Source organism: Bos indicus x Bos taurus, chromosome 9, assembly GCF_003369695.1.
Source record: "Bos indicus x Bos taurus breed Angus x Brahman F1 hybrid chromosome 9, Bos_hybrid_MaternalHap_v2.0, whole genome shotgun sequence".
Taxonomy (NCBI): Eukaryota; Metazoa; Chordata; class Mammalia; order Artiodactyla; family Bovidae; genus Bos; species Bos indicus x Bos taurus.
Window position 1 is genome coordinate 61,403,599 of NC_040084.1, and position 14,002 is coordinate 61,417,600.

The 14,002-nt window shown below is 42.3% G+C and overlaps 1 protein-coding gene across 2 annotated transcripts in view; it reads left to right on the top strand.

The window, feature by feature from the left end:
* RNGTT (RNA guanylyltransferase and 5'-phosphatase) overlaps positions 1-4,583 on the top strand; it is a 232,613-nt gene extending 228,030 nt beyond the window's left edge. For both annotated transcript variants that reach the window (XM_027551417.1, XM_027551416.1), the window contains 2 exons: positions 378-501; positions 1,998-4,583. In XM_027551417.1, the coding sequence (XP_027407218.1) occupies positions 378-501; positions 1,998-2,155 (282 nt within the window). In that variant the 3' untranslated portion in view covers positions 2,156-4,583. The remainder of the gene's footprint in view (positions 1-377; positions 502-1,997) is intronic.
* The last annotated feature ends 9,419 nt before the right edge of the window (positions 4,584-14,002 follow it).

Sequence of the window (14,002 nt, forward strand, 5' to 3'; positions counted from 1 at the left end):
CCTTTCTGAAAGTTTTTGGAACCTTTGCAGATACTCAGTTTCTGAAGCCAGAGGGACACAGACAGTATTGGAGGCACTGGTCCCTGTGGTAACATTTGCACCTGGCTCAGGAGTGGCTGGTTTCTGCATAGCTTCCTTTAACTGCTGTATATTGGCAGCCGTTTTCACTCCTATTTATAAGATGTCAGATTAATCGGCAAGTGTGCAGGGGAGTGAGTACCGCATCCTTGGGCTTGATTAGACGCTTCAGGTGACAAAGAGCTCCATGTGACGGGCCACCGAGGTGTTTTTGGCATCCCCTCATGCATCTGTCACATAATGGAGGCAAGAGCCTGTCAAATGACTTAAATATTTTCGTCAATTCTCTTTTAAAACAGGTGACAAAAGAGCTAAAACAGTATGACAACAAAATTATAGAATGCAAATTCGAGAACAACAGCTGGGTCTTTATGAGACAGAGAACAGATAAAAGTTTTCCTAATGCCTACAACACTGCCATGGGTGAGTATGACAGCCTCCCAGTGGATGGTACATGAAACCCCCCAAAAGAGGTAAGGTGTTAGAACGAACCTCTTTCACGGTTCAGCTCAGAGGGGAGAAGGTCATCCAGACTGAAGAGGGCTTGTGGCAGGTCTGTGCCTGTGACTCCAGTCCTCTTTAAACCTGTGGGCTCCTGCCAGGTGCTCAGGGGAGCAGTTTAAAGGGCAAGAAGGTGAGCTGTGGACAAGGTGAATTTGTTGAACAACAACCATAACAAAAACCACGGTAATTGCAGATCTGTTCAAAACGCTAAAAACCATCGTTTGCCAGATGGTAAAAGACAGAATTAGCAGGGGAGAATGTAATTTCCAGCTCCTAAAATAGCTTTACAAACAATGGAGAACAAAGTCAATGAAAAGCTTAAAAAAAAAAATGTAGAATTTGGTATGCTATCTTCAGGATGTGCTCTGGGTACAGTGTGATTGCTTTGGGAATTCAGAGTAGTAAGCTTGTTTCATGAGGAGCAGCATGCATTAATTATTTTTATAAGGTAAACTACTACTTCAGGCAACTCTGGATTGAGCTTTTAGTGGAATTGGAAAAAAACCAAACAAACCAAGATTAAAGGTTAATGGGATTGTGAACTTTAAGAGTGCTCAGTCAGTGAAGGTGCCGATGGTGGGATGATAAGCTTAAGAGATAATAAAGAAATTGACAGTTTGAGTTTTACAGCTTAAAAGTTACTTTTATACATTCAAAAGATTCTTGTTAGAACTATTTGTGTTCAGACAGGATGAGTTAATTTCAAAAAAGAGGAGTAATTAAGCCCATGTCTTTTTTTCTAAAACCGAGTAGGTAAATACAGTTTTGATCACATAAGAAAAGGTGTTTATTTAATAGTCATTTTGTTATAATACCTTACTTCAAACAAGCTACTAAAATAAAGGAAAATATGCTTTCCCAGCTACAACAGAGCCTTAGTGTGCTGTGTTACACACGTGCCAGCGTGCACGTCTCTCTGAGAGAGAGAAAGGTTGGAGGACACAGGGTGTGTTTTCTTTAGAAACTGTATTAACATGGACTGGAGTGGGATGCATTGCACGAGATCAATATGCAATACAAACTGTTTGGAAGGATCGAAAACTGTGGTGAAGACAGGCTTAAACCCAACTACTTAAACATTTTGTTCTAGAATTAATAGTGAAGAGTAACCACTAGAGGGACTTCCCTGGGGGTCCAGTGCTTCCAGTGCAGGGGACGTGGGATACATCCCTGGTCTGGGAACTAAGATCCCACAAGCCACATGGCTCTGCCGAGAAATGAAAAGCCACCAGCAATGCCCTCATTTCAGGGGTGGGGGAGAGAGGAGCAGTTTAATTCGCAGCAGGTCACCACGTCGGCAAGATGGAACGTTCTAGCCTGTTGGGATGGAAACCTCTCCTGTCTTCATCTCCCTGGGGCAAGTCAGCTCCCTTCATGAACCCTCACACGAGACACGTGTCTCCCTTTCTCCACAGCTGTGTGCAACAGTATCTCCAACCCTGTCACCAAGGAGATGCTCTTCGAGTTCATTGACAGATGTGCAGCAGCTTCTCAAGGACAGAAGCGAAAGCATCATCCAGACCCAGACACAGAGCTCATGCCTCCACCACCTCCCAAAAGACCTTTGACCTAAAGACCTGCCTCTGACTTCAGGACTGAGAGGAAAGATGAGTGAGAAAAAATGCTGTTGTCCTATTTTTTGCAACCAGAGAAATTAAAAAAAAAAAAAGAGTGTGGCTTGATGTTGATATACATTTGACTTAAAAAAAAAAAGTATTGTAGCCAGTCTGTAAATATTTGGTGTTTTTGTTTCCTCAGTGCTACAATACATCATGGACTTAAACATTTTATTTATATATGATAAATTCAGCCTTACCTTGTGGAATCTGAAGATTGAAATATCTCAAGGTTTAAATGAGATCAAAATCAATGAAAAAGAGGCCTTGTTTATATATGGATAACTTTTGCTTTAATTTATAAAGTTAGCAATCTGGAACTGTGAGTGCATAGAACATTGTCTTTTTTAGAAGTTATATTTCAACTATGATAGATTTTCCTTTTAAAACATTTAGGCAGTGGCATTAAACATTCTTGCTATTATTTATCATGGATTTCCTACATCTCTGAAATTCTGATATTCAAAACCAAATGACAAAGTTGTTAAATATTGTACTGTATTAAACAACTTGGTCTGGTTTATATCATTTTAAGTTGTTTTGGAACTGTAAAAGTAAAAAAGTGAAGCTCCATCTTGTGAATGTCATTCTTTCTAAAGGAAGTGTATCTAGTCTGTGGTTTGAACTACAGTATCAGACATACCCAGTCTGTCCACTCTGGCAGTGGTCTTGAGTCACTTCATAAAACGTGGAGATACACCGCCCAGTCCCTGTGTGGTGTTCTTCTGGGAGGCTTTTTTAATGCCAGGGCTACTTCTCCCCTACCTCGGTGGTATCGGCGCATTGTAAATTACATTAAAACACACAACTCACTGTGATGATGGGACTGATATCAGGTATATACACAATGTTGTATTAGTTCCTTTACACAAAACTGCAAAGGAAATGCCAGCTGACTCCTTTGATTAGAAGGTAACATCAGTGGAAGAGAATGCTGTCCCTGGAAAATGCTCTCCCACTGCTAGATAAATGCAGAGGCAAAGACTAGACATCTGTAGGAACTAAACATGAAGGAAGCCAAGACATTTATTTTCAAAGCCAGAATTTTCTCTCATCTTCTATTCTGGGAATGCTATTTCGGTTGTACATCTGAATTTTAACACATTTACTGATAGATAATGGATTTAAAGAGTGGCTAATTCGTCACGTGCCATTGTTGAGAAACTGTGTTCTGATTGGTTTGTCAAGGAACTCTTGAGAATTAGCTTACTGGAGGCCAATGTATTTATTTTTAGGGTACAGGTTTTAAGTATGTGTATTTAAAACAAATTTTCATTATCTGAATTTTATATATGTAAATGCATATATATGTGAGTATAGGCAGCAGTGTACATTCTTCTACTAAGACAGTGAGACATGAAAATCCAAACGAGTCACCTAGTAGATTGAGTATCTGATAGGATTTCTATATGAAACAGCACAGATTAACCAAAAGTGTATTTCTATTCATTTGAGTTTTAATGTTTTTAAACAAAGTTTTCTCCTGCAGTGCTTTTCTATATGAAATACTGGAGTCATGCTTGGGCTTCTCCCTTTATTGTTCCCAAGTTATGTAATGTGAATTTATTCAAAATGCCATTGTAGTGTTTGTTTCCTAGAGTACTTTTGTGTGTTTGAGTGCTACAGGGATAAAAACATCTGATTGCTGCTGCAACTGTTGAAAGGTGGAAATTGGTCAAGATTTCATGGTGTCTTGTACAAAATGGATCTGAAAAGCCTATGCAACTCCTGATAGTCTGACACCTGCTTCACCAGGATTAGTGGCTCTTTTCACACAGTGTGATGCTTTCTTCCAAGCTCGTGTAAAGGCAGAAGCCTTTTGCTGATGAGAGAGCAAGCCTTTGTCAGCGGTCTTTAATGGAGTTAAAATGTTCATGGTAATTGTAACCTTTTAAATGAGTTACGTGAAAAGAGCATCTCATCTTCAGTACACTCAGATATTTTCTCTTTGCCTTTGTGCATTTTCCAGGACTTAATTTTCTTAATTTATCTCTCCCTTTCAGTTGTAGTGATGTATAGTAAGTAGATCCCATTTACCCCTGAACACATTACCATCCTTAGTGTCATAAAAAGTCATCCAGAAAATAATCGGGGTGGAAGTCTGGAGGCACAGTTTGGGACGTCATGAAGGAAATACTTCTGTCTCAGCCCACTTCCTAATAACTGTTTTCTGACGCTGAAGTTATGTAGACAAGAATAAGAAAACTTTACTTTCCTTTGTTATCACAGATAAAAGATTTTGCTCTGTGTTTGAAAAAGATGTGGAAGACTTGACTGCCTGGCTGGTTACATTTGCTTTCCGTGAAATGCTCAGAAAATGTCAGGACATTCCTTCTCTAATTGTGTGTCAGTCCATATTGTAATAAAACTACTGATTTAAAATAATAGAAAGTGTATCTTCTTTGTTTTACTGCTGATGCTTTTGTGTCCCTTTTGTTGCTTTTATCAGATCCTCTCAACCATGCCCCTCAACATCCACCTAGTTTTGTTGCATTCTTGAGATTAGCATAAAAACTTGGAAAATCCTCTATTTTTCTTCCTGAGAAACCACGAAACTTGAAAATTATGCATCAAATGCTTCCAGGTAGGAAAAACTAATGCGTTAGAGAAAATCTTGGGCTAGACCCAGAGACCAAGTCTAGGCTCCGCCTCCTTTGGATTTCTGTCCACTCTAGGACTCATTTCTCCCCATCTATAAAGATGATCAAAAAGAACCTTCTCAGGTCTAACATGATTCTTGTGTAAAAGCCAGTGTTTTGTGACTATCCTGTATTCACGATAATAGCAATATCACCCTTGTGGAATATTCACCAAACCCCAAACACAACCACTTTGTTCAGGGAGATACCATCTCAACTTCATTTTGCAGTTGAGAAAGCTTTGACCCAAGGTTACATAGCTAGTGAGTTGTAAGCTGAGAACCAAACATAGGTCTTTCACCTCCTTCACCTAATTTGTTGTTTAGTTGCTCAGTGGTGTCCAGCTCTTTGCAACCCCATGGACTGCAGCACACCAGGCTCTGCTGTCCTGATTGATGGTGTAGTAAGTACTTGCCGAAAGGCTCTGGTACAGCTCTTGTGGGGAGGGCTGCTTTCGTGCCAGGGTCCCAAACTGTTTAAGTTGTTTCTTCAGCGCTAACAGGTAATAGGTTATGAGCACCTCTCTCCAAAGTAAGATGAAGTTGGGAGCAGAAAAGTAAATATATTTTTAGGAACTTACTAAGTCACATTTAAACAGTGTTTAAATGTGAGTGACACAGAGGCAGGAGTTTAATAATCCTCATTAAGATGCTTAATTCCAAAGATGCAATTAAGAGGAAATAAGTGATTAAGTCACACACTGGGCCAGTGTTTTCCGACTGTCACATAGTTTGCTGTCAGCTCTGACACTTTGGCAGGTCCAGTATCAGCCTTGGTGAACCCAGATGTGCCAGTCTTCTCCCCAGACTCAGCTGTCAGGTGACCGCTGGGCCTTCCAGGCTTCTAAGACCATTTCACATTTCAAAAAAAATCGCTGCACAGATCTGGCGTTGCCAACTGTTTTGCCATGAAAGGATATTTACAAAAAAGTGTTGCTGTTGTTCCATAAAGTAAAGGGAATCTTAATTCCCAAAAAGCAAGTAGGACATAAGTTCAAAGAAAAGACATGTAATTACATAAAACAGAGTTTGTTTTACAGATGTCTCACCACACTGTCCATTGACTCTACATTTAACCCCAAACTGGTGAAAACTTTTTCATAGACCAGTGCTGGGGACTATTGCTTCAGTGAAATTCCAGGCAGGGGCTTGTAAGTGCAGGGGAAGAAGCTGTCTCAGATGGATAGCTGAAGGTCATTTTCATAGTAACTACCATCCACTTACATCACCATGATTGATTACATTGTGCTCTTGTGATCTAAGCTGCATAGGTGAACAAGGAAATTGTCTGAATGTTTGAAAATACTCAAATAGAATGAAACCCTCACCTCTTGGAGGTACAGAAATAAGCATAGCTGAATATAACAGAAAAACAGACTTTGGCTTTGACAGCGCATCACACCAATAAGAGTCACCAATTTTCACCACTTTGAAGCTGGCACATGGACTATTTTCCCTTTAGATCGCTGCCACCAAAATGATCGTTTGAAACTGCAAACCTGCCTCTGTTGTTCCTCCCCAGTCAGAGCTCCCTGGCATCAGAGGCCCTCTGGGACCTTGTCTCTACCTGTATGTCCAGGTTTGGGTCTCAGCATAGTGTGGCTCCTGGCTGTCTCAGCTCTCTACCTCTCTCTACCCAGGAACCTCTGCTCATGGTGCTTTCTGTCAGAAAGCCCCAAGCTCCCTTACTTCCAGGATCAGGGAGGCCTTTCCACCACAGGTGGCCTCTTGGCTGTCACCCTGTGTTGTGATGGTCTCCCCGGACTTCGAGAGTGGAGGGACTTGGTCATATATAACACATACATGACACAGGGCTTGGCAACAGTGAGCACTGGCAGTAATTAGGGGCCGAAGGTACACATGCCTTTCTGTTCATGCTACTAATACTCAGTCAATACTCAGTATTTAGTAATAATCCATAAGGGATAAGAATTTGTAGAAGAATATATATATATGTTGTGTTAGTTTCAGGTATATAGTACAGTGATTCAGTTGAAACTAACACAACATTGAAAATCAACTTACAATCCAGTTAAAAAAAAAAAAAAGTTGTGTTTATTCTTCTTGCTCTCAGTTAGCTGTATAGGAACAAAAACATTGTCCCCTTAGCCTTCTCATCATCACAGAAACATTGATAACATCTCTTGTTTCTTAAGAATTTCTTCACAGTCCGTCTCTGATGCATCTTGTATTTAATCCTGATTAGAAGTGTCTTGTCTGTTCTTGCCTTTTACACTGAAAATGAATACTTCTGAGGGAATCTTCCCAGCAGGAAGAATCTTAAGAACTGGTGCCCTGGTCTCCTCACTGTGATACACTCTGAGGGAGGTGTGAGCAAAGCAGTGTTTTTCATCATGTCTCATTTTTCAGTGCAGTTTCATGGAGCTTGCCACATCTGAAACTAGAAGGCTCCTTCTCCCCACCCACCTACTCCCGCCCAACTTTTGATGTTTTCAAAGAGAAGTCATTGGGTAACAGCTGAGGCTTTTCAGTTAGTTTCAAAAATAAATACCAGTCCATGATCCCTTAGTGTGAACTGTGCTTCTAGCCATGTCTTTTAGAGTGAGAAAGGCAAGTGGAAGATACTCTTCTCCTTGCTACTATCGAATGCTGTCTTCCAGGATCTAAGGGAATAAGAATTCCCTGTTTGTGCTTCCCCTCTGAAGGCTGTCAGGGGAGTGTTGTGCAGTTTGAATCTGCAGCATAAACACACAGTGTGCTCAGACACACACTAAAGCTGAGGGCTGCCGAGACTCCAACTGCACATACAGCCAAAACTTTCCCATAATGAATCCTTAAAAATTCTGCCTGTGGGTAGAAACTATACACCCGGACGCATCACATACAATTAGGGTGATGCCAGAGGTGGGAGCTGGTCCAGGCCTTGGTGGATGGGTGGGATGAATTGGGGGCTTGTGGACAGAGAATGTGGGGGAGGGAAGGATGCTTTCTGGTGTGTCTAGAGCTTTTGTTCAGGACAGTGGTAGGAAATATGGCTATAATCACTCCATCCTGAGCTCAACTACCCCCCTACCCACCTCTGGCCCCTTGATCTCCTTCCAGCTAGCGACCCACTTCTTTGTTCCCCTTTCCCACAGAATCCCTAGAAGGAGGTGATGGTCCTCGCTCACGCCTTTCCACCCCATCTCTCTTGAAGCCACTACCAACAGGCTCTCCTCCCTGCTGAGATTTCTCTCGTCACCAGCACCACTGCCTGTACAGGTCCCATCCACTCCTAACTGACCTGTCAGTGCCATCAACATTTCAGTTTCTCCCTGTTTTGTTTCATCCCTTCTTTTTAATGGAAAATTTCAAATTGATACACAAATATGGAAAATGATAACATGAACTCCCACCTACCCAGATTTAGCAACGATCAATCTGGCAGTTTCTTTTTATGAATATTTAGAGTGCACAAACCAGTCTCCCATCCTCCATTACACACGTGTGCATATGCAACACACATATACACACACAATTATTTTTAAACAAGCCACAAACCACTCCCTCCTTAGGACTTCCCTGGTGGTCTAGTGGTTAAGACTCTGCTTCCACTGCAGGGGACGTGGTTCGATTCCTAAACTACTCCCTGCTTGTTGAACCCTTTCTGCCCTTGGTTTCCAGGCCATCATAGTCTCCTTGTTTGCTTTCCTTTGACCTTCCTGATCCCTCTTGTACCTTCTCAACCTCTACATGTGATACTGACCCAGGCTCAGTCCACTGGCCTCCGTCTATAGTCTATAAGGGATCGCTCCCACTCTCCAAACACTAGTGCCATCTACACACAAACAGCTTCCACATTTATTTCTAGCCCGGCCTCTTGTCAATTCTAGGCTCAGATATCCAGCTGACAATCTGACGTCTTCATGTGGCTATCTGATAGTCACCTCAGACTTATATACCCCAGACTGAACGTTCCTCCTCCTGTCAACTTCTGTTCCCACCTGCTTCTCATGGAGCCCAGTTCATGGCAACTGTCTTTCCAGTTGCTTCAGAATCATCCTGGATCCTTTTCTTTCTCTGACACGTCACATCCAATCCACCAGCAGATGCTAGCATCTTAACTGTAGTCAGAGTTTAATGATGTCTCCTATCTTTGGGAGACATGGATGGTTCAGTGGTAAAGAATCTGCCTGCCAGTGGGTTGGGAAGGTCCTCTGGAGGAGGGCATGGCTATGCATTCCAGTATTATTGCCTGGGAAATCCCATGGACAGAGGAGCCTGGCGTGCTACAGCCCATGGTGTTGCAAAGAATCGGACACAGCAACCAAACACCACCACCCTCCCTAAACCTCTCATTTCATCTCTTGCCTGGATGATTGCAGTAGCCTCCTAACTGGCCACTCAATTTTCACTCTCACTCATCCCCTCCCCTATCCAGTCTCCCCACAGCTGTCTGTAGTATTTTTTAGAACATGTCACTTTACTAGTCACAGCCTTCGAGTGTCCTCCACCTCATTTGGGATTAAATCCTAAATGCACACCGTCATCCCCCAGGCCTATATAACCTGACCCTGAGGCCTCACTCTCTCGTGTCTTCTCTTCCTCCTTGTTCACTCTGCTCATCCATTCTGCCCCCCTACTGTTTCTCCAATTTGCCAAGCGTACTCTGAATTTAAGGACTTGGAACTTTCTTTTCCCTCTACCTGTAGTGCCCTTCCCCTCTGTGTCTGTAAGGCTCATGCTCGCTGCCTTCATTCAAGTCTTTACAGACAAATGCCTCCTCATCCAGAAGGCCTTCCTCACCATCTCATCTAAAATGCCTCTCCTGGACTTCCCTGGTGATCCATTGATTAAGACTCCATGCTTCCAATGCAAGGAGTGTGGGTTCAATCCCTGGTTGGGGAACTAAGACCCCATGTGCCTCATGGTGTGCCCCAAAAAATAAAAAATAAGAAAATAAAATGCCTCTCCCATCACCATGTACCTCCTTACCTGAATTAGTATTTTTTTTTTACCAGCAGTTATGATCTAACGTATATGTTTGCTTGTCCAGTACCTCGGTCAGTCTGGCACAAAGTATAGGAGTTCAATAAATATTTCTAGAATCTATAAATAAATTCAGGTTACATAGATAGGCTGGGGACAGATTATGAAGGGATTTGAAAGTCAGGCTAAGAAGTTAAGCTAAATCCAATCAACAGTAAAGAGCTATTGAAAGCTTTTAAACAAGAAAGTTTTTAAAAAATTAAAAAATAAGCAAGTGAGTTTTATGCTGAAATAAGCTGGTAATAATCTGCCAAAAGTGGCAGGAGACAGAAAAAACAAGATGGTAGGCCAGTTGGGAGGCTACAGTAGTAATCCAGGTGAGAGGTAAAGAATACAGAATAGGGTGGCATCTACCGAAGTTGAAGAGATGGGTGTGACAGGCATTCAAGAGGGAGAGCGTTAGGATTCAGCAATAGTTGAGAAGTCAAGTTTACCTTCAAGGGTTTGAGCCTAGTTGGGGGATAGTGGTGCCCTTAGCAAAAGCAGGGAAGTGAGAAGCAAGAGCTGAGTTGGACCTGGAATGCAGAAGGAGCCTCTAGGCATGATGAGTGGGAGGTGCTGTCAGGAGATTTAGATGGAATTGTCCAAAGAGAAGACAGAAATGTAGAACTGGAACTTGAACAAGCAGACCACTAGCAAGATTTTAAATTCATCCACACAGTAGTAATGGTAGAAACAGTGGAGTAGAAGACTTGGAGTACCGGAGGGTCAGAGTCCCCTGTGTTAGTGGGTAGAAGAAAAAGGAACTCAAGAATGTACAGCACACAGGAGCCAAGAGAGAAAGAGAGAGAGATGTTTTGTTTTGTTTTCCCTTTGCCAAAAATATTTTTATTGAGCATTCAAAGATGAAAAATGCTAAAAGCCAAAGTAGTAGCCTTGGCTTTTTAATGTAGTTACAAATACTGCTTCTCTGAAACCTGGCCCTACTCCATTTAGCCCAGTCTCTGTGTGTGTGTGTGTGTGTGCACACTTGTGTGAGTTTTCTTAGAGCCTTCAGGCCTCTACAAGGAAGGCATAACAACCCACTCCAGTATCCTTGCCTGGAGAATCCCACGGACAGAGGAGCCACACTCAAGTCTCCTTAACAGGTCACACAAAACCTCCTGGTCCTGGCCTGGGAGAGAAATGTTTCTTGCTGGAAAAGGCAGAAGATAGTTCTGATTGCTCCAGGAAAGTCGTAAAGAGTCAAAGACTGAGAAAAAGTCCTTGAATTGGGTTTCCAGGTGACCTTCAGAAGGATGATGGTGATGGCTGGGATCAAGGGAAAAGCAAGAGAAAATAGGAGGAAATGGAGGTGGAGGGGGTTGGGGTTTAATCTGTGTCAACAGATGGGCTTCCCTAGTGGCTCAGACTCTAAAGAATCTGCCTGCAATGTGGGAGACCTGGGTTCGAAACCTAGGATGGGAAGATCCCCTGGAGAAGGGAACTGTTACACACTCCAGTATTCTGGCCTGGAGGATCCTCATGGACGAGGGACCCTGGAGGGCTACCGTCCATGGGGTCGCAAAGAGTCAGACACAACTGAGCAACTTGCACTCTATGTCAACAGATAAATTACCATTCCAAGGGGTCGTGGTTACACAGGGTGTGTTCAGTTTGTGATGATACGTTTAGTGGACTCAAGCATCTGACATACATAAAGGCAGACACTTACTGCCACGTGCTAAAGCCCTCCCAGGAGCCCCTTTTGATTAGTTAGCCACAGCAGCTGTGTGCCTGGTAACACCACGGGCTCTCTGTCCAGGCTGAGCAGTCATGCTGCATAGCTGGTCTCTCCCAGTCTCCATAGTAAAGCATCGTACATCACAGTCCTTGATGCTGATCATTGTGCTTTTGCCTGCAGGAGCCCAGAAGCAACTCTCATCTGAAGGCTACAGTCCAGGCCCCACCTGGTCATCCTGGGGGCCAAGAGGGTCCACACTGCTATAGCATACTTAGAATCCCCCTGGCCACACAGCAGGGTGTCTTGAAACAGTGGTTGGGAAGCTCTCACCATGACTGATCATCTATTGTGATAGTTTTTATTTTAGGGCAAGGAGATTGCTTTAAAAATGTACATTAGGACTTCTCATTATTTGGAAATAATCGACTTAAAAATAATCCTATTGGATTCAAAGTTCATTTGTTTTATCATAAGAAATCGCAGCAAGAAATCACAAGACATTTATACGTAGAACTGAAAAGAGAAAACATTATTTGGTTCTTTAAATATAATTTCAGCGGTTGACATTTTGAAAGGTTCCCAGAAAATGGTTGTAATTTTTTAATTTCTAACATGTGCAGTTTCTTGTTGATAGGGACTCCCCCCAAAATTGAAGAGATTACCATTAAAAAGTTTTGATCAGGATTTGAGGACAGCATTTGTAATGTAAAAACTGATGTAAAAAAGTCATGTCCTTGGAAGAAAGTTCCTATTTCTCATTTAACATTTTGAAAAGATTTTATTTTGAAGTTTAATACAAATCTCCATTTTCCCTGGGACTTTGTGTTTTACTTTTCTTTAAATCATAATTTCATAATATAAAAAATGTAATAGACTTTTCCCCCCAAGACACCCTAAATCTCTAGTTTACCCCAGGGTGTCATTCAAAGATTGTTATTTTCTGAGTTTGCCATGATGGGAAAAGAGCTAAGGAGTGTTGTTCTGATGACCCAGGGTTAGAGATTAACAAGGTGAAAACAGAAGGTTAAAAGGGTGAAGAATTTTACCCCAGACTGGGTAGGAAATCAAGTAAAAGTCAGAAGGGGTTGATGGCCTGGGAAATGGCAAAGAGGAAAGGGACTAAATTCCAGGATTGTGGAGAGCTGGCTCGAAAAAGCTAAGAATGAAGGAAACTGGGAATGACAGGGCACTGTTTTCCACATCTCTTACTCTGTATTTCCTTTGCTGCCTCATCCCAGTATCAGGACTTTTCCTGTTATACAGTAACAGAAAACCAAACTTATCTACTCTAGATAACTGAAGTCTCCAAGGCATGCTTGACTTCAGGAGTGGCTTGATCTAGGAACTTCCCATCACTCAACTCCTAGCATCATTGGGCTTCATATGGTAGCCCATGGTTTCTCAAGAATCACATCTTAGTTTACATCCATCATAAAGAACAAGTATCTCTCTACCAACAGTGCCAGCCAAAGTTTTGTTACATCCTATTTAATCTGGTTGGTCATTTGCTCATTCCTGAGCTGGTCCCTGTGGCCAGGGAATGTAATGCCCTCTTTTGGCTGGTGCCCATCACTGTAGTTGAGAATGGAACCAACTTTCCCAATATTTTTGTTTCCTCACTTTTATTTTTATTGTTATTATTTGGCAGTTACCTGAGCTTTACTCATTCAGTAGAGATAGTTCAAATGTTAACTAACTGGTTAGTTAGGCAAGGGTGCTGACCAATCAGATCAGCTCTGCAGCAGCATACCCTGAGGCTCCCTGCCAAGCCTCAGATGTTAAACCTCCCTGGTTGCTAGGTTTGAGTGAGGTTTGGGGATTCCAACCCACTCCAGTATTTTTGTCTGGAGAATTCCATGGACAGAGGAGCCTGGGGGGCCTACAGTGCATGGAGTCACAAAGAGTCGGACACTACTGAATGACTAACACTTGGGGACTCCAAGCAAGAGGTAGGATAGCTGGGAGGGGAAAGACTTGCAGGGGGTAGGTAGGGAAGTGGCTATTTCCCAACTAGTATTCAAGTAATATAGCTTTCAGTATTTACAGGTGGTGGTACCATACCATGAATATTGGCACTGCTTGTATTCCAACTATTTCTGTATGTGTTTAATCCTTTCCACTGCCATAGATAGACCATCCTCCTAAAGGCTGGGGAGAGAACTTGTTTCTGAATCTCCTGTAGCACCCAGCAAGGTACATTTACCCATTCATTTATTCACTCAACAAGCTTTTCTTGAGCCCAACAAATAGTAGGTCCTGAATAATTTCATTTGAATGAATGCAGTGGTCTCCTTTAAAGGGGTTGCATAGGAAGTATTACATCTGGGGAAAGATAACGTTTCATATAAGGAGAACAAGTAAGTGGAAAATTTGAGGAAACTTAAGAGTTTATGATAACAGCAACACTCAACTTTCCTAGGAACAGTAACAGAGGTTTTCCCAAAGCTTGTCCTGGTTACAAATATATTACCCCAGATATATTGTTGATGGGAGCCAGTGGAGGGGGCTGGTGGT